At 45.2% G+C, this 20,690-nt stretch overlaps 1 protein-coding gene across 3 annotated transcripts in view; it reads right to left on the reverse strand.

Moving 5' to 3' along the window:
- The window catches only part of GPATCH8 (G-patch domain containing 8), a 91,329-nt gene that overhangs the window by 53,626 nt on the left and 17,013 nt on the right, over positions 1–20,690 (reverse strand). For all 3 annotated transcript variants that reach the window (XM_040331517.1, XM_040331516.1, XM_040331515.1), the window contains exon 2: positions 4,780–4,854. In XM_040331517.1, the coding sequence (XP_040187451.1) occupies positions 4,780–4,854 (75 nt within the window). The remainder of the gene's footprint in view (positions 1–4,779; positions 4,855–20,690) is intronic.

A 20,690-nucleotide genomic window follows, 5' to 3' on the forward strand; every position in this document is an offset into this window, starting at 1 on the left:
GATCTTCTCCGCCGCTTCCGGGTATGGGCTGCGTGACTGGGCGTTCCTATTTTGATTGACAGTCTTCCGACAGGATTCCGACGGTCGCATCCATCGCGTCACGAGTAGCCGAAAGAAGCCGAACGTCAGTGCGGCTCTATACTGCGCCTGCTCACCGACGTTCGGCTACTTTCGGAAAATCGTGACGCGATGGATGCGACCGTTGGAAGACTGTCAATCAAAATAGGAACGCCCAGTCCCGCAGCCCATACCTGGAAGCGGCGGAGAAGATCGCTCTCTACAACGATAAGTACAGCTTCGATTTTAAAACAACTAGCCGATTCCCCTAGACAAAATGAGCAGGAATCTAAGGTTAAAAAAATGTTAGTTCTGGGTGAACCTCCACTTTAACTGCACCTTCTGCCTATTTTCCGTTTAACTCAAGCTAAACTTAGGTTTCCTCTGAAAGAGGGGCCTGGGAGTAACCTAGTATAACCTCAAAAGGAGAAGCAGGTAGGTGCTCAGGAACCTGTCCTTTAACCAACAGCTATCCAAAAAAGATGCATTGGTTACAATTATTTACCAGGAACAGACCCGAATTGGCAAGTCCAGGGACGATGGGCTACTTTCAAACTAGAAAATTCCACAGCTATACTTTAAACTAGTAGGGGACATATCACCCTCCCATTCCTGGCCTTTGCCAAGACACATAGGGAGCCTGTTTAAAAAAAAACACCAAGGACCAAAAAAAAAAAGTCACCAGTACTTTCAAACAATAGGCAGCCTACTAAACACGGTCGGTCTCTACACTGGTGCTCCAAGTGCAGTGGTACCCTCCTCTGCAGCATTACCTTGTGCGCACTTTAGCTAGCAACATGCCAGCACATAGAGAAAGGGAAGATTATATAAATATAAACACACAAAGATATACGTGGTGTTCACTGGACCAAAACATAAAAGGAGAAGGGTAAGGGAAAGATGAGGAAAGAAGTCCTAGAATATTAAAAACCTTCACTGCTGGGGAGAGCAGTACCACCACACTGAAAACACCAGCAGTGAACTTAAGAAAAAAAAAAAAAAGGAAAATGTATATCATATATAAAAGAAATTTGAGGAAAAAAAATTAAATAAAAAAAAAAAAAGGCAGAGCGTGCAATACAAACCAGGTCATGAGCAGCTTAGCTAATATTGGGATCAACTGCTGTGGAAGAGAAAGGCCAGATAGGGCCAAAGTTGTGTAAAGTTCTGTAAACCATCTACACACAGACACACACGCACACACACAAACACAACACAGACCTACGACTGGGTAGAGATGCACACTGCTGCTCAGCTGGTTGCAGACATGGCAGGAAAGTGACCATAGTAGGAACTTTCTGCTAATCCTCACTGCATTGTGAGGGCTTTTCATATGGATGGGCTGTACTGGGAACAAGCCCTCAAACCAAGCCAGGAGGACCAGGCTTGGCACAGCGATAGGCTGCCACCCCGCGTCCTGAATCCTCACTTTTCGTTTGGTTTGAAGAGGATTCCTCAATGTTAAGCTGCAAAGCCAAAGATGATCGAGAAGGGTAGAAACTTTTGTCCTCCAGTCATTAAGGATTGTGTATTATGAAAACAATTTAGGATGAACATGCCGAATAAGAGGCACCATAGGGGTGCATGAACATAGCTCTTACGTTTAACGTGCCAATATTTTCTCATCTCTGGTTGTTCCCTCCCTCTTAATCAACCTGCCAATATATTTTCAGTGGTATCGCCATCAAGCAATCCAGTACACCAGTATAACAATGCGAGCCGTGTGCAGTGTTATACAGCCCAGCCAATACTACTCCACTGACCCAGCCTGACGCATTACGCCCCATGGGCAGGGCAAACCGCGTTAGGGGAGTAGCATTGGTGGAGTCTATACAACACTGCACACTGGTTGGGAGAACGAAGTCCTGGATGCTTGATTGAGATGCCACTGGATGTGTTGGTTTGAATGCTGGCACCTCTACATCTAAAGGACCGGAGGGAGAGAGGTTCTCCTCTCACGTGAAGTGGCGTACAATGTTTAGGCAAATACACTTCATTTTTTTTCTTTTAAAAAAGTATAAGTTCACCTTTGGGAATGTGTTACGTGTTCCACCCGTTCAAGGTGGAACGCGTTCCCAATGCTACAGTCGCTGCCTAATCTCCCCCTCCCTGTGACAGCAGTACAGGGAAAGTTCCCTGTACTGGCAGTCACTTTTTGAACGCAAGTGAGGCGGTGCGGTCATTCATATAGCGGTGTCTGTGAACGAACAAGACATCCTTTGCAGCCATCGGCTTGTAGCTCTCAAACTACCACGGTGCTGTGGAGTGCCATGGCAGTTCATTGATACTTTGTCAGTGTATCTGCTTGCCTGTACAGGATGTTTGGCCACACAGATCCCCTGCATATCTGTCCGTGTATCTGCTGATTTCTGCTGCAATGCTTTACAGTTTTGGAACTACATTTCCCATGATGCTCAAATACACTGCAGAGTGCAAGAGCATAATGGGAAATGAATTTCCAAAACATCTGGGGTGCCAAGGTTCACCATCACTGCTTTACAGACTCAAAAAAAAAAAAAATGCACTTTTTTTTTACCTGCAAAAAAAATGGGCATTCACCATTTTTCTAAAAAGTGAACTTATTCTTTTAATAACACCTTAACATTTTAATGACATATCTTATTTTAGACCCAGTGATGTTCTCACCTGGCCCCAGTTTCTCCATGTCGGGGTCAGCAACCCATCGATCACGGTCCACCTGTGGACCGCCAGCAGGTGACAGGTGGACCGCGAACATGTTCCTGCGCCGCTGACCCCCGCCGTCTGTGTGTGCTGATCCTGGTCTGCCCTACCAGCCGCCTCTGCGGATGAGCCATCTATGTCCCGGTGTCTCTCTCCCCCTCCCACCTCCATCGCTGTCATCAGTGAACAGCAGAGACCAGGAGGAAGCACAGCTCAAGGTGGACGGGAGGAGGAGCTGGCCAAACAAACATAACTTTTTATGTCAAACCGCTGGCGATTGGTTGCTAGCACACAGGGTGATCCTAAGCAAACACTCACCAGCTTGCAAATACGAAAAGTCACTCTGCTAGCTCCCACCCTCTGTCCAATCGCCTGCTAGAATCAGCAGACTTACGATACCTCCGAGAGCACTGAATGCCTACATTTCGCGCTGCATTCTCTGGTTCCACCTGCTGACTTCCAGGTTAACTAGTGTGCCTTAAATAGTGGTAACTAATTGGTAGAACCACAGTACTCAGCATGGGATGCAAACATCCAATAACCCCAGAGATGAAACGCCAATGATTCTAGCAGGCCTTGTAGCTCTGCAATAGAAAAAGTTTATACTCGGCAGCTGGAATAGCAAGTTGAAGGATTGTTCTTTTATAAAGGTGCTTTTCTCATCCTCAACCGAGTCTTTTATTAAGTCAGCAGCATGATTTTACCCGATGATCAGCCACTAAAGCCAAGCTGCACTGTTGGTTGGAGAGATCTGTGCCTGCTCAAAGGACTTCAAAAGTTCCCAGTGGTGTCAGAGGGATTTTAATACATTGAACAGACACGGGGCCTATTAAAGCAAAATTTTCTTGCAAAGAGTTTCTTTAAGCCTTCCCAATTGAATTTAAAAATAAAGTTCCTTTTAATATTAAGGGCTCTTTCACACGGGGTGGACCATGTGTAGACGTTCCGTCGATCCCCGCTGTCCCGGCAGGTGACAGGCCGGTCTGTGCACACTGTGCAGGGACCGACCTGTCAGAGCGCTGCTCTCCCCTATGGGGGATCGGACGACGACGAACCGTAGTACGTTGTCACCCGATCCACCACACAAGATGGAAAATAGGGCTTTCCTCCGTCACAGTTTGGCAGATCGGAGTGGGTCGGATGTCAGCGGGCATGTCACTGCTGACATCCGTGGCTCCATAGAGGATCACGGAGCGCCCGTTCAGGCCCACCTAAAAAAATGACAGGCGGACCTAAGCGGGGACTGGGATAGAAGGGGGGGGGGGGGGAGAAAGAAGAAAAAAAAAAAAGTAATTACTATGATACTTTGACCCATTACATAACTGGGGACATCCGTTCTACATCAGCTTTCTTTGCAAAGTTACGGGGGGTAGACGCAGGCCTACCTTCAAAATGTCAAAAATGAAAAAGTTGTTTGTAAGCCACTGCTCACAGATAAACCAAAATGAACCCTAGTCACCCTCAACAGTTTAAGCGACTGCAAGTCCCAGCTGAGCGTCAATGTGCATTTAACTTAAAGTGGACCTGTAACTCGCTACACACCAAGTAGATGGCCTCTTGTAAGTTTAAGTTCTGCATTAGTCAAAACCCTGACTTCTACAAAACGTGCAGAATGAATACCGCTTAAATTTCCAAGATGGCTCCCTCTCCTGTGTGTGGCGGACACGTCCACTTTAAAAACAAAACAGGTGGATGGTGCCAAAACTGGCATTATAAAGTCCACCTATTCTCTAGACTATGCGAATACAATGGAGAACGCTTCTAACCTCTCATGCAAAGGGCCAGGATACATTGCCCCTTGACTTCCAAAGGCCTGCTGGATATTGCAGGGCCTTTTCAATATGCAAGAACTTTATACAGATTGCAAAGCAAAATAAAACAAAAGAAATCAAAATAAAAACTGTAAAAATTAAAATACCACCAATGATTGCTTTAAGCTGGACTCCTACATCTTCTAAAAGTCTGTCTCAGTGGGCAAGTAAACAAAAATAAAAAGGAGATACAAAGAATATGAAGCCTGACCAAAATGCACCGTCTTACCGATTCAATGGGCTTGTCCAAAGAGGCCTGTTCAATCTCCAACTGTCCATCCTCATATTGGTCAAAGTGGTTACCCTACAGAGAGAAAACACAGAAAATTAAAGGATAAACCTCAGAGAACCGTGAATCATCGCTTAAAAATTTTCTTCAAAAAAGCAGATTCTGAGCCCAACTCAACAGACATGGCATCACAAAGGGGCAAGAATACAGTGTCGCATTGAGGGCTTTTTTTTTTTTAATAGGGATGGGCATTTTTTTTATCATTTTTTTCCCACAAATAGAGCTTTCTTTTGGTGGTATTTGATCACCTCTGCAAAAAAAATTTTATTTGCGCAACTAAAAAAAAAAATGCTGAAAATTTTGAAAAAAAAAAAAAAAAAAAAAAAAAGTTAATTTTTTTCTGTAATTTTTTTTGTGAATAAGTACGTTTTCTTCTTCGATTACGGGCACCGATAGGCACCGGTGAGGCGGCACTGGTATGCAGCACAGATGGGCACTCATAGGCGACACTGATGGGCATTGGGCATTGATGGGCACTGAGAGGTGGCACTGATGGACACCGAGGGCATCACTTGTTTATCCCAGTGCCCATTTGTGGGCACCAATTGGCATCTTATCACTGCCCCCTTCCCTGGTGGTCCAGTGTGGGCTTCCCTGGTGGTCCAGTGTGGGCATCCGAGGGGGGGCTGCGCTGATAATCAGCGCGAACCCCCTCCTGTCTGTCAGACGCGAGTGAGGAAGAGCCATCAACGGCTCTTCCTGTTTACATCGTGATCAGCCGTGATTGGACACGGCTGATCATGTGGTAAAGAGCCTCTGCCGGAGGCTCTTTAACGAGATCACCGATCGCCGCGCTGCGCACCCCCACGGACACGCGCCGGCATAAAATCCTGCAGGACGTCAATAGACATCCAGTCAGGATTTCACAACCACTTCCCGGACGTCAATTGTCTATTGACTGGGCAGGAAGTGGTTAAAAAGGGAGAAAAAATAAAAATAAAAATAAAAAATAAAAATCGCAGAAAAAGCTTCTTCCTGGCCTGCTTTGATTTTAGGTAGAAGGAACAATCAGCCTCAAGACTACATTGAGACTGCAGTTAGATGAAATGGGAGATTTCAACTGGAGGTAGATAATGCATTTAAAGATGAAACATCTTCCATATTGGCCGGTTCTGCAGGGACCGGCCGAGATTCTAGCCATCTATGGGCAGGAAGATTGTACATAAAATCAATTCATCGTACAACCAGCATGTTGGATTTTTCATGCGATTATAGCCACTGGCAATGATTGCGTGTTCCCATGGCTCCCCATGTTGGAGTTTGCATACTTTAGTAACTTCTTTCTACTTTCAAATGCCCTTAATTTATAAAGGCTGTTTTCCTATTCTAATGCCATTTGATCACAATATTTCTCTTCCATTCATCTTCAATGAATCTTCTCAAATCAAAATCAAGGCCCATCACCAGCTCCTGTCCCCCACTGACTATGACTCCCAAACTACAATGGAGCGTGCCATTGCACACCTGATGAGCATGCAACACAGCCTTTATCTCGATTAAATATGCTGAATGACATCCACTACGCATTTTGCTCAATGGTGCCAAGGTGCTACAGTCGCAGAAACATGTGGTCTGATGGAAAGTCATGCGATTCTGAACGGGCATCCAAGGCTCAAGCTAGGGCTCACAAAAACAGAAGGGTTTGGAAATATGGGTTGTGTATTATTACAGGATAACAAAACCAGAGAACAAAAATTATTGCTTTTTACAGTCTTTAGAATTAAAGGCAGTGCTGTCGGTCCCTCTGTTAGGACAAAACGTACTATAAAGTGCATGTGCTTTTAAAAAAAAATTCTAAGTACCTTTATCACCTCGCCGATCAGCGGTCACGTGACTGCTCTCCAGTTTGCTTCTCCGATCTATGCACCAAAGAGGGGAGGGTCTAAGATCGCCCTCGGACATCTTCCAGGCTGTCACGTGACCGCAGATCGGCAAAGTGAAATAAGGCATTTAGAAGAAAAATATATATATATATATATATATATATATATATATATATATATATATATATATATATATATATATATATATATATATATATATATATATATATATATATATATATATATAAATAAAAGGAAACCACCACATATACACTTTATAGTGCATGATATCCTAACAGAGGGGCTGGCAGTAATTGTGAGCTGCTGCTCGGAACAGATAGAAGGGGAGGGGTGGCTCATGCAGGAACTGAGAGGCAGGGAGGGGTGAAGAGGACCGAGCAGCAGGATGACGGAGGCATGTAAACCGACCACGGTGATCGGCAGCCATGATTACCATGGTCAGGAACAGGCAGGATCAACCAGGTATTTTAGACCATACAATGGGAGAAAAAAAAAAAATATATGACAATGCACAAGCACTATGGGGTTTAACATGCTTTTCTATTTTTTTTAAGGGTTACAATCACTTTAAAATGTCTGCCTGTTTATTCAAGCAAATCTGAATTAAACATGTTGATCTTCCTAGAAATGTAGTGCTCGTCTCTTTCTGTGAGCAGATTATTATCCTTCCTAGCAATCTTCTTACAATTGATCTGCCCCTCATGCAATGGAGATACGGACGCGTCTGTAGTCCATGCAAGGAGAGCAGCCCAGTGTGACAACCACGGCTCCCTTCATAAATCAGGAGTGACAGACACCAAGGGACAGGAAGGGTGTGATGTGAAGGATTACCCAGTGAAAAATGAAAGCAAAAAGAAGCTTGAACACAAAACATGAATGCAGCCACCACTAGTAAACATATTGGTTGTGGTTTCAGGTTTAGATCCACTTTACATCCATTCACAATCAGGAAGGATATTTTAGTGGTCTAGATTTCCATCGATCTTTTGGCATGCGGCTTATACCGATGGGACCCTCTCACGCATTAGCAGTCACAATTTTTTTTTTACTTACAATTTATGCACACAGTGGTGGAATATATGTCAGAATAGGTTATGCTAAATCAAATCTGAATATAACCGAGCTGCAAATCCTTCCCGATCAATACCCATTAGGATTATGAATAGGCAGGAAGTAGAACCTAGTGCTACAGTGACTGCCTTCCCCATTCTTTCCCAAGGTAAAAACACATTAGCTGCATAACAATGGCAAAAATCTCATTGCGCTAAATGCACATTGTACCGGCAACCAACTAACTGCCATATAGTCCATTCAGAGATAAATACCAGGGGGGAGGAGGATTAGCTGCCCGTAGAAGGTCACCAAGCTGTACGTTCATTCACAGGAAAATAAAAATAAAATGCTACTATGCTTTGCCGACAAGCACACTCCAAGACCCCCGGATGGGATGACTGAGGACAGGGCAGCTGGCTTCATTTCCTCCGTACACATTGTGTTTGTGCACGACATGTGAACTCCGCCACCCACTCCACAATTAAAATTACTTAAGACTTCTGTTTTTTCCAAGATGTTCAGGATCGGCCTCTGCAGATGGCTTCAACGTGCTCACAATCTGGGTTTTGTTTTAGGGACCCGGAGGTTTAAAAGGAAAAAAAAAAAAAAAATGTCATGTCATGTCATGTTTCTCCTCTAGATCAGGGGGAGGCAACCTGGGGCCCTCCAGCTGTTGTGGCACTACATTTCCCATTGGGCATTGCAAGGCTGGCAGTTACTTCCAGAGGCATGATGGGACTTGTAGTTCTACAACAGCTGGAGGGCCCCAGGTGGCCTACCCCTGCTCTAGATTGTGACTTTACTTCCAAAATGTTATTTTCCTTCTTGAAGGGTTTCCCCTTACGCTCCTTGTGCAAACATTTGAAGAGATGCATACTTTAACCACTTAACCCCCGGACCATTTTGCAGCTAAATGCCCAGGCCAGGTTTTGCGATTCGGCACTGCGTCGCTTTAACAGACAATTGTGCGGTCGTGCGACGTGGCTTCCAAACAAAATTGGCGTCCTTTTTTCCCCCACAAATAGAACTTTCTTTTGGTGGTATTTGATCACATCTGCGGTTTTTATTTTTTGCGCTATAAACAAAAATAGAGCGACAATTTTGAAAAAATGCAATATTTTTAACTTTTTGCTATAATAAATATCCCCCAAAAACAAAAAAAATTTCTCAGTTTAGGCCGATACGTATTCTACCTATTTTTTGGTAAAAAAAAAAAATCGCAATAAGCGTTTATCGATTGGTTTGCGCAAAATTTATAGCGTTTACAAAATAGGGGATAGTTTTATTATTTTTTTTTAATACTAATGGCGGCGATCAGCGATGTTTTTCGTCACTGCGACATTATGGCGGACAATTTTGACACATTTTTGGGACCATTGTCATTTTCACAGCAAAAAATGCATTTAAATTGCATTGTTTATTGTGAAAATGACAGTTGCAGTTTGGGAGTTAACCACAGGGGGCGCTGTAGGAGTTAGGGTTCACCTAGTGTGTGTTTACAACTGTAGGGGGGTGTGGCTGTAGGACTGACGTCATCGATTGCGTCTCCCTTATAAAAAGGATCTCGATCGATGCAGCCGCCACAGTGATGCACGGGGAAGCCGTGTTCACATACGGCTCTCCCCGTTCTTTGGCTCCGGGGAGCGATCGCGACGCTATAAACGAATAGCCGCGCCGTAGTCCCGGATCGCTCCCCGCGGGTTAGCGCCCGCCGCATGTACCGGGGGGGGTCCCGATCGGACCCCCCACCTGCTAGAAGGCAGGGACGTACAGGTACGCCAATGTGCCTGTACGTGCCATTCTGCCGACGTATATATACATGCGGCGGTCGGGAAGAGGTTAATGAAACTTGTTCCATGTCCACTAAAGCCTCCCAGATGATTGTATAAAAACACGAAGCACTCCCAGCAAGATCTGCACTCACCAAGAACAGACTGGAGCTCAAGGCTACATCGAGGGGTTCAAGAAAACTATTCATGAATAAATGCTCTGCACATACTTGTTGGGAGTCGACGTTCCTGGGTTTGGGTGGAGCTGTGTCTTAAGTAACTAATCATTTATGCAATATGGCCAGGAGGCCTTTCCAGGTGGCATGAAGCCGACACGATGAAATAATAGTACAGCTTTCCGATAACCATCAGCAGCAATGGGCTGCTACAAGGAACTAATCCGAAATAATGTCTCAGCAGGGCAAATAGATACATTTCCCAGAGCTGCAATGGCAGTACCAATGGAAAACCATTGGGGAGATTATATATATATATATATATATATATATAGGATTAAAGGATTTTTTTTTTATCTTAATAGCTTCCTTTACCTTAATGCAGTGCTGTTTTCATGTCCTCATTGTTTGTTTTTGCTTTCAAGTTGCTGTAATTTTTCTCTGTTCTCCACACTTCCTGGTTGTCTGTTTCCTGATAACCACAGTGCTGGGAGCTTTCTCTCTGTGGTCACTAATCAAGGAGGTGCGATTACTGTGTGTCTAAAACCCCACAGCACCAATCAGTTTCGTTTTCCAAACCATCACTGCCCTGTATTGGCTCTGTGGCTCTGTACATTACAGGCAGGAAACATGCAAAAACGAAACTACAGGTACATTATTTGATTGATTTTTATCTATTTTTAATCGTTTTTAAAAAGGAATCAGTTAACTATTATGTCTCTATACCCTGTAAACAGTCATTTCAGCATAAAACAAAAATCCTTTACAACTCCTTTAACTTATGTTGCAACTCCTAGGCCGAAATCAAATAGGAAAATAGGCTTCTGTGTTCAGATAAAGCTAAACGCGGTCTCTGGTCGCAGCAGCATTCTGTGCTATGGCCGCACTCAAACCAGACATTCATCTGCAGCCAGAAGTGCCAGACTCTGACGCAACCTGTCTGCGTCCAGGGCCGATCAGAGCCCCTATTCACACATACTACTCAGATGAGCAGTTCCATATGAACAGCAGTGGTGTCAACCATACATTCATACAGGGTACATAACTGGCCGCACCGCTGCTTGCTGAAGGTACCGTATTTATCAGCGTATACCACACACTTTTTTCCCCTTAAAATAAAGGGGAAAACCGTGGGTGCGCTATATACCTTGATACCTGCGTTCAGTTTGAATGCCTGCGCCGACATATACAGAGCGCAGTACACTCGGGTACATTCGGCCACGCTCAGCTTCGCTCGTAGTCATGCTCTGTGACGTTTATGCGTGAGAAGCCGAGCGTGGCTGAATATACTGCGCTCGGTATATGTCGACGGAGGCGTTCAAACTGAGCGCGGGAAGCGGGGATTCGACACGGAGAAGCCGGGAGGACACCACAGAGGCCGCAGACGGACGCTGGACCGGACGAGGCCGCTGGGCAAAACACCAAAACTGTAAGTAGTAAAATTTTTTTTTTTTTTTACAGGATTTCGGGTCTACATTAGGGGTGCGCTCTATATGCTGGAGCGCGCAATACCCCGATAAATACGGTATCTCTCTGCTGCAGTTTCTTATGGTGAAGGAACTAATTGATCATCTGAATGGGCCTTTATTGTGTTGATCCATTGCCAGCACCTCTAGAAATTCATTCCAGCACATCAAGAAATTGTTTCCAAATGCATTTACAAAAGGGTAATGTATTGAGTGGGAGGCGAGGCTGAAATGTTTTCCAATGTTAAATGCATGATGGCACCCTGGCATGCTTTCTGCTATGCAATTATGAGCCAGCCTAGGCAGAAAACATGGGAATCCTGGTAACCACCTTCTTTCACATAATTCTGCAAATAAAGAGTCATTGCATGTTCGTCTGAAAAAAGATCTATTGATTTTCAGGATTTTGTGACAACCGCTTTTGTTCACATTGCCATCTCCATGCTAGAATTCACGGTATGTGAATGTCCTTTGTGCCTAATATTTACAATAAAACTAAGCAATAAAAAATAAAATAATAAAGTCAGTATATTGGTGGAATTATTTTGCTGAGCATTTTGGCCTTTATAGTTCCAGCATTAGAGAATCCAATCAACGCTACACTGAATTCACAATCATTGTATAATAAAAGACTGTTCAATCGCACCAGATTTTTTCCTTACAGAAATCATTTATATTTATTTATTCAGCGCTATAACATTTTCAGCTCACATCCCCCAGGGTCTTAATCGATATCAATGAAAATCCACCAATATATAAATGCATTTTTAAATGAGACTTGTCTAAGTACCTGAAACTGTAATTTTATCAGTCCCTTGTAGTCACCTGTATAGGAACTTGATTGATTCATTCAAGTGAATAGGGCCGTGCTACACCCGCCTGCACTAGACGCTGTAGTACAGGCCTTTCAGGAATAATTCCAGGCACCAGCTTGAAGGTAGGTCTGTAGGTAGGTATGCAACATACCTGGCCGGCACTGCTGGAAACTGCAAATCACTGAAGTGGATACATCTACTCCAGTGATCGCCACCTGCTTCCAGGTCCAATGCTGAGCAGCTGCACCTCTTCCTACAGGAGAATCTGCTTGGCACAGGCACCAGAGAACACTTTGTGTTTCTGAAAAAAGCATTCTGATTGGACGAGGTGCAGAGGTGGGGCTTTGACATCATGCTTTACACCTCATCCAATCATATCTGTGTTCACAATGCTGCAGGTCCAGTCATTCAGCACGGGATACGGATGTAAGTGGAGATCATTGGAGTAGCAGTGTGCTCTTCAGTGATTTCCAGCAGCATTGGTCAGGTATGGTATAGAGCAGAAATGGGCAAACTACGGTCCGGTGGACCTTTTAATCCGGCCCGCGGAGCAGGGCGGAAAACCGACCAAGGAATTTTTTTTACTGCCGCCGCGTGTCTGTCAGGAGCGGTTCGTCAATAGAGGGTGCCAGAGCGCCGCCTCCTCTGGCTCTCGCACAGCCACTAAAATATATAGATTCATGCATTATATGAATCTATATATTTTCGCTGCTGCCGCCCACTATTCAGCTGGCCGGATGTTGAGCGCCAGCCAGCTTAATACCGGCAGCTGGTTGGCTGTGTGGAAGTGCCTATCAGAGCCACCGGCTCTGATAGGCTTTCTGAGTACAGCCCTGAGGCTGTAGTCGGCTTCCTGAATGTTTATCCTCGGGACGTACCGGCGGTGCGTTCCTTGGATAAGACTGACAGGCGTCTCAGCCAATCAGGTAATTCGATTCTGGCAATCGGTAACCTGATTGGCTGAAGCGTCATCGAGGGTGGGACGAGGGACGGTAGAAGCACGGCTGACCCCAGAAAGGTAAGTGCCGGGGGGGGTGGGGGGGTATTTTACGGGGCACAGTGGCAAAGATGGCACGGCACAGTGGCTGCGTTTGATTTAATTTATATTAATTCACACATACATACCGTCCATCTACTCTTGGTCCGGCCCCCGGGTCCAATATATGAACCCATTGCGGCCCTCGAGTTAAAAAGTTTGCCCACCCCTGGTATTGAGTCATATTAGTTCAAGCTGGATTAATGCTTTAAAAAGTCGATGCCCTGGAATTATTCTTTAAAATAGGCTCTAAACCTCCCAGCTTCCTGTCAACTGTCCTCTGATCCAGATTGCTTTTCAGAGGGGTGGCAAGGACTGCTGCTAGCAAAAACAAGCCCTTAAAGTGGAACTCCACCCAAAAAGAGGACGTTTCGCTTTAAGGCCTACTCCCCAACTCTTTTACATTTAATTTGGGGGGGTTGACCATTCACTATGCAGCAGCGAAGCGGCAAGGTGTCACAGCCAAGTGCCCACAGTTAATATGCTGGCGCAGAGGACCAAAGATGGCCCCTCAACAGCCCAGTGCTGGATCCGGTGTTTTTGTAGCTGCCGAATCACTTTTCAGAAAACTGACTGGAGCTCCTCTTTAGGTGTGTCGCTTCTCCTTTATTGTATCTGCAACAAAAGTCAGATGTTCAGGTACTGCTGTGAAAAGCAGAGAGGATCCCACACCTGGCTATGCCGTCTGGCAGGGGGGGGACTGGGCCATAAGCCTAGTGGAATTATTACAAAAACTTCCGACAGGCACAACCGTTAATATATTTATTTCAGGTGTATTTAGCCGCTTAAATTGTACTGGGAACCTGTCTTAAGAGAAATAGGAGAGCTACCACTGTGGAACTACTTGCATGTCCTACGTTAGTGACCACAAACAGCAATGGTGGCCTCTAATTCTCCTATAACAGGCGTGCAAGCTCTGGACGGTGACCTTTTACCTCACAGTTAGTATGTAAAAGTCTGATCACAGGCAGATGAGAGTGTGGTAAAAAGGAAAAAAATAAATTTTACAGGACGACAGCAATTACAAACTGCAATTCACATGACTAATCCGGCTTTTACAATTGTCACAGTCACGTAACTGGAAGGGGGGGGGGGCTGCAGAATGTTCTAAGCTTCCAAATCGAAACGATGCCCTGTGTCTGACATTTCACATAAACACCTATTCCTTATAGCAGGGGATTGGCAACCTCGGCCCTCCAGCTGTTTTGAAACTACAAGTCCCATGAGACATTGGAAGACCCTGATAATCACAGGCACGACTCCTAGAAACAGAGGCTTGATGGGATTTGTAGTGTCACCACAGCTGGAGGGCCGAGGTTGCCCACCCCTGCCTTACAATGGCTGAAAAGGTTTATACCCGACCCTTGATCAGGGGCATTTCCTGAATGCAGTGGGCCTTTGTACAAGGTTATAAGCTGGACCAGGGCCAAGACATTTCCAAACGTAGTGAAGATTAGCACTTGCAACTGAAATCGGACCTATTTTTAGGGTCCTATAATACAGAAAGTCACGTTCAACCTCGGTTTTGACTAGACCAGGACCTGCAAACACATTTGTGTTGCCACTTGAGGCATACTATTTACCAAAATCTTAATTCCCCCCCCCCTCTAAAAGAGGAGGTCCACTCTAAAAAAAACATGTATATACCATTCCACCCAGCATACTGCCGACATGTACAGTATGTTTTTTTTTCTTCGCTGTACATACCGTTGTATAGCTATTCCCCCCCCCCCCCTGGCTTCCGGGTAGTGGCTCCCGCGTAGTGGCCATTCCTATTCAGAGACTAAGTGATTGACGTGATGACAAAAGCTTCCTCCCGGCGCATAATGCGCGTCACCAGTTTCCGAAAGAAGCCGAACGTCGGTGGGCAGGCGCTGTATAGCGCCGACTCGCAGGTCGGCTTCTTCCGGAAACTGGTGACGCGCATTATGCGCCGTGGGAAAGCTTTTGTCATCACGTCAATCACTTCGTCTCTGAACAGGAACGCCCACTAAAGCCGGGGGGGGGGGGGGGGGGGGAATAGCTATACAAGGGTATGTACAGCGGAAAAAAAAAAACAGCATACTGTACATGTCGGCAGTATGCTGGATGGAATGGTATATACATGTTTTAGGGTGAACCTCCGCTTTAAGTACTCTCAGCTTAAATTTGTATTCTGTTTGGGACCAGCCATTGAGCTCACTGGCAAATCCATTGAGTCAACTCATTTTCCCATGACATCAGCGGACAGATTCCCCCGCTGGGCTGGCAGACTCCAATGGAGCCATTGTAAGGGGCCCAATTCAGCAGGGACCGGACAAATTTTGATCCCCGAATGACTTATGGTTAGTTGTCAACTTGTTTACCCCCCCCCCCCCCCCTTTGAAAAATCTCTGCTCGATCAGCACTGCAGACTATAGACTGCAGCGCAGATCAATGTATCAGAATAAAAAAACACAGCGGGGAGGATTCCCCACATACACCTCGAATGTGTTCATGAAAAAAATCTGGGCAGCTTTTCGGATGGCTGCCTTTGAGAAGCAGAGATTCGACAGTGTAGCAACTACCTAAATGCAAAGTGTGTGGCACCACTGCCATTTGCATTTAATCCAAACAGTCAAGTCCCTTCCACATGGGGCTGATTTGCTCAGTAGGGGATCATCTGACAGATCACCCTGCTGTGCAAAGCAAAACAGGTGGGTGACCGTTTCAGGTCCGTTCAGTTTATGCAGAGCGGACATGTACTGAGCCTATGCCATGCCCTAGGGGCAGTCGTGCGTAAAGGGAACTAGCTGTCGCTTTACACCCGACTACCTTCTAATCCACCCACACGGAAGATGACAGATCCTTTTCCAGTTAATTTTAGCAGACCAGATAAGATCGGAGGTAAGCTGCCAGTCAATTTGGATACATGGACCATCCAATCACGTCCACCTGAAATACTGACAGGTGGACCTGATCGGATCACGTGTGTGTGAGAAAACGGTCTTTACATGCGATTAGGGACACCGATAGGTTATGTAAGCAGACAGTCAGGGTCCAGAGACATCAATTCTAGCCGCATACAAACTGGCTACAGCTAATTGTGAAGTTTGTATGCAGCCATAGCACAGAGTGCTACTACGTCTGCCCTCATTGATCCATCAGAACTAGCTCTTACAGATCGTCTTCAACACATTTGGAGTCACTAACTGGCTACAAACATGAAAACTAAGGGCAAAGGTTTGGGGTCAGTAGCTCAAAAACTAGTGAAGTCACAGCCAGAAAGAACTACATTTTCAGGAAGAGACACAACCGATGACAGCCAAAATATTGACTCCGTACAGGTTTCCTTTACCAAAATTACAGAAGAATTTAGAAGGTCATCTAATCTTGGGCCCAGAAATCAAGGCACAGAGTGCCTTTTATTGGCTGAAGAGCCTTGTAAGATAACGGGGCAGTGTCAAAGCCAAGTCGAGGCTTTTGCCCATCATGGGCAGCATGGAAGATAACCTGGATGCAGCCAAATATACATATGAGGGCTTTAATGCTTCATTAGTGAGTAGGCTTGTCCCGATACCACTTTGAGACCGAGTACAAGTACCGATACTTTCTCCGACCCCCAATCCACTGCCCAGGTATCGGGTGAAGCATCGGAGCATTTCAGCCGAGTACAAGTACTCTGGAAATGCTCTATCGATGCGAGTATCGGGACATCACTATTAGTGAGGTTTTGTGACAAACTTGGTAAATTGCTCGGGATTGGACGGATCTGTCCAATCGCGAGCAAGGGGGGAGTGTCTATACACAGCGCGGCAGGGAAAACAGCTATTCAAACGAAAGCTGACTGTAATGTTCCCTGCGCAGTGATTAACGCGGCAGCGGCATCATTTAGGTACGGGGGACATGGCTGCATATGTTTGGGGACATGGCTGCATATGTTTGGGGACATTTAAAAAAAAAAAATGTATCGGTATTGGCGAGTACATAAAAAAAAAAAAAAAAAAAAAAAAAAAAAAAAAAATCGGTACTTGTACTCGGTCCTAAAAAAGTGGTATCGGGACAAAAAATATATATATATATATATATATATATAAAAAATATATCACATGAAAATACTTATGGGGTTCAGATCAGTGCCTACTCCTGTTCCTGTGTGGTTATTTAAAAGAATTGTGTCTTAACCAGAGCTAAAAAACAAACATGTTCTATAAAATTCCCTATAGAATAAGATTGCAATCTTCATTACAGCCAACTCTGGAGCCGAGCCGGAAAACGGCAATTTATCATTTATAACAGCGATTGCTGATGCTGCAGTGGGGAAAGCATCTTGAAAACCTCAATGCAGATTTATTTAAAAAAAATAAAAAAAAAATCTGGGGAGGAGGAAGAAGAGCTGGCTATAGCATTCACGCTTCCATCTACAATTAATGTGGTATAAGAATAATGAGCCATTCCCTGGAAATCCTTTTTGGCTCCTCCTTTTCTTTCCCAGCTACACATATTCCCAGACTGTCCTTGTTTGCACTGAGATCTCCGCATGGATAATCAAGTCAAAGTCAATGCAAGGACTGTGCAAACCAAATAAACCCCTTATTTGGTATGAGGAGTCCAACATACAATCATCGCTGTGTCTACTCTATAAAAATGGGGACTGCTGTCCCTGGCAACCAGAGGTCTGCATTATGTTCAAGCTGAAGTGTTTAAAGTGAACTCAAAAGATCAAAACGCTCTTACAGTGGGGAAGATGATTTTGTAAGTTTGCCACCTTGCAAAGAATTGAAGGGTCTATACATTTTTATCATGTGTATTTTAAAAGAAAATTTCAACCAAAAATGCTTAAAAAACAAAAAAATGCACGATATAAATGTTACAAATTAGGTTGCAGTTCAGCGAGTTAAATAAGTATTTGATCCCCAAGCAAAACATGACTTGGTGGAGAAACCCTTGTTGGCAAGCACATAGGCAAGACGTTTCTTGTAGTTATTGTAGTCCACTTTTCGTTACAGATCTTCTCTAAATCTTTAAAGCGGGGGTTCACCCTAAAAACAATTTTCTAACATTACATTGAGCTCAGTCTCGACATTGACAGTATGCCGATTTTTATTTATTTTTTTGCTGTACATACCTCGTATAGCTATTTTCTTAGCCGGCTTCCGGGTAGTGAATCCCGCAGGAGTGGGCGTTCCGAAGCCGAACGTCGAGTCGGCGCCTGCGCACCGACGTTGAGCATCACGAGTTGCCAAACGTCGATCCGGTGCTATACGGCGCTTGCGCACCGACGTTCGGCTTCTTTCGGCGACTCGTGACGCTCCTTGTGCGACGGGGGTGGTAGTTTTTGTCATCACGTCAATCACTAACTGCTGCATAGGAACGCCCACTCCTGCGGGATTCACTACCCGGAAGCCGGCTAAGAAAATAGCTATACGAGGTATGTACAGCAAAAAAATAAATAAAAATCGTCATACTGTCAATGTCGAGAGTGAGCTCAATGTAATGTTAGAAAATTGTTTTTAGGGTGAACCCCCGCTTTAAGGTTTCTTAAGAGGCAACTCCCTTGATATACTTCTCTATTAATCCTATAGAATTTTTTTTTTATTCTCTTTTAAAGAATCATACTTACCTAGGTGGATGCAGCATCGCTCCGATGCTGCATCTGTCCCGACACCTCCAACACTGAGAACCAAGTGATTAAAAACAGCCGATCACTCTGTTCTCACAGCTCCCCGATCAGAGAACTGCTCTCTGCTCTGCCCCCCTTTTTGCTCACTGGAGCGCTGGGCAGTGGAGGGGGCAGGGCTGCCCATGCTCAGTCTCTCAGCGGCTCGCTGAGAGGCTGAGCCGGGTGTCGCTCCAGGGATCTGGAAAAGCCGAACTCTGATCGTGATGGAGCCTGGACCGACTTCTTTGATGTCAGCAGAGAGCGGACTTTTGCACTTTTAGTTTCTGGCTGAGGGAAGAAGGTTCTCATCCAAGATTTTACAGTACATGGTCAGCCTGTACCTTTAGCAGAGAAACTACCCCAAAAGCATAATGTTTCCAGTCGAGTTAATGCCAAAGAGCGCAATTTTGGTCTAATCTGACCGCAACTCTTTCTCCCAATCCTTCTGAATCATTTGGCTGTTCATTGGTAGACTTCAGATGGGCCTGTACATGTGCCCGCAAGGTCCCCCCTCAAGAAGGCACTGTATTATTTCAATTAATGGCGGCATATTGTGTTAAATTGTTTGGCGACTATGGTCCCAACTGCCTTGAGATCATTCACAAGCTCCTCCCCTGTAGTTCTGGGCTGATCCCTCACTTCTCTCATGATCATCCTCACACCATGAGGCAAAAATCTTGCATGGAGCTCCAGATCGAAGGTGATCGATAGTCATTTTGTACCACTTCCATTTGGGAATAATCACTCCAACAGTTGTCTCCTTCCCACTAAGCTTCTTGCTGATAGTCTTGTAACCATTCCAGCCTTGTGCAGGTCTACAATCTTGTCCCCAACATCCTTTGGTAGCTCTTTGATATTGCCCATGATGGTGAGATTTGAATGGAAGAAAGATTCTGTGGACAGGTGTGTGTGATATATACAAACACACACACACACACACACACACACACACAATAAGATGGCCAAGACCATACAGCAGTTTAACAGGACAGGTTCCACTCAACAGGCCTTGCCATTGTTGACCAAAGAAGTTGAATGCCCGTGCTCAGCGTCATATCCAGAGGTTTTCTTAAGCCCTGGTTCACACTGGAGTGTTTTAACATGTCAAATCAGCGGCAAATTCCATCAATGGCACCGCCCTAAAAAGTGTGGCGGCACTGCACCGATTTTAAAAAGTATCTTCTGTACTACTTTTTGCGATTTCGGGCTGCGATTTACATTGACATCTGTGCAGAAACCGGTCTCTGAAATCGGGACGGACATGCGGAAGAGAAATTGTGCGAGTTCAGCTAAACTCGCACAGCTTCATTCTCGCTGCTCAGTGTGAACCTGGGCTAATGACTCATGAGTGCTGCCAGCATTGCTGCAGAGGTTGAAGGGGTGGGTTGGGGTCAGCCTGTCAGTGTTCAGACCATACTCTGCACACTGCATCAAATTGGTCTGTATGGCCGTCGTCCCAGAAGGAAGCCTCTTCTAAAGATGATGCACAAGAAAGTCTGCTTGTCTTCAGCAAACTGTTTGCAGGCTAAGGACATGGATTACTGGAACCATATCCTGTGGTCTGATGAGACCAAGATAAACTTTGGTTCAGATGGTGTCAAGCGTGTGTGGCAGCAACCAGGTGAGGAGTACAAAGACAAGTGTCTTGCCTACAGTCAAGCATGGTGGTGGGAGTGTCATGGTCTGGGGCTGCATGAGTGCTGCCGGCACTGGGGAGCTACAGATCATTGAGGGATCCATGAATGCCAACATGTACTGTGACATACTGAAGCAGAGCACGACCCCCTCCCTTCAGAGACTGGGCCGCAAAGCAGCATTCCAACATAACAACCCCAAACACACCTCCAAGATGACCACTGCCTTGCTAAAGAAGCTGAGGTTAAAAGGCGATGGACTGGCCAAGCATGTCTCTAAACCCTATTGAGCATTTGTTGGGTATCCTCAAAACAGAAGGTGGAGGAGTGCAAGGTCTCTGACATCCACCAGCTCTGTGATGTCATCATGGAGGAGGGGAAGAAGACTCCAGTGGCAACCTGTGACTCTCTGGTGACCTCCATGCCCGAGAGTGTCAA

Source organism: Rana temporaria, chromosome 12 (genome assembly GCF_905171775.1).
Source record: "Rana temporaria chromosome 12, aRanTem1.1, whole genome shotgun sequence".
Lineage (NCBI taxonomy): Eukaryota > Metazoa > Chordata > Amphibia > Anura > Ranidae > Rana > Rana temporaria.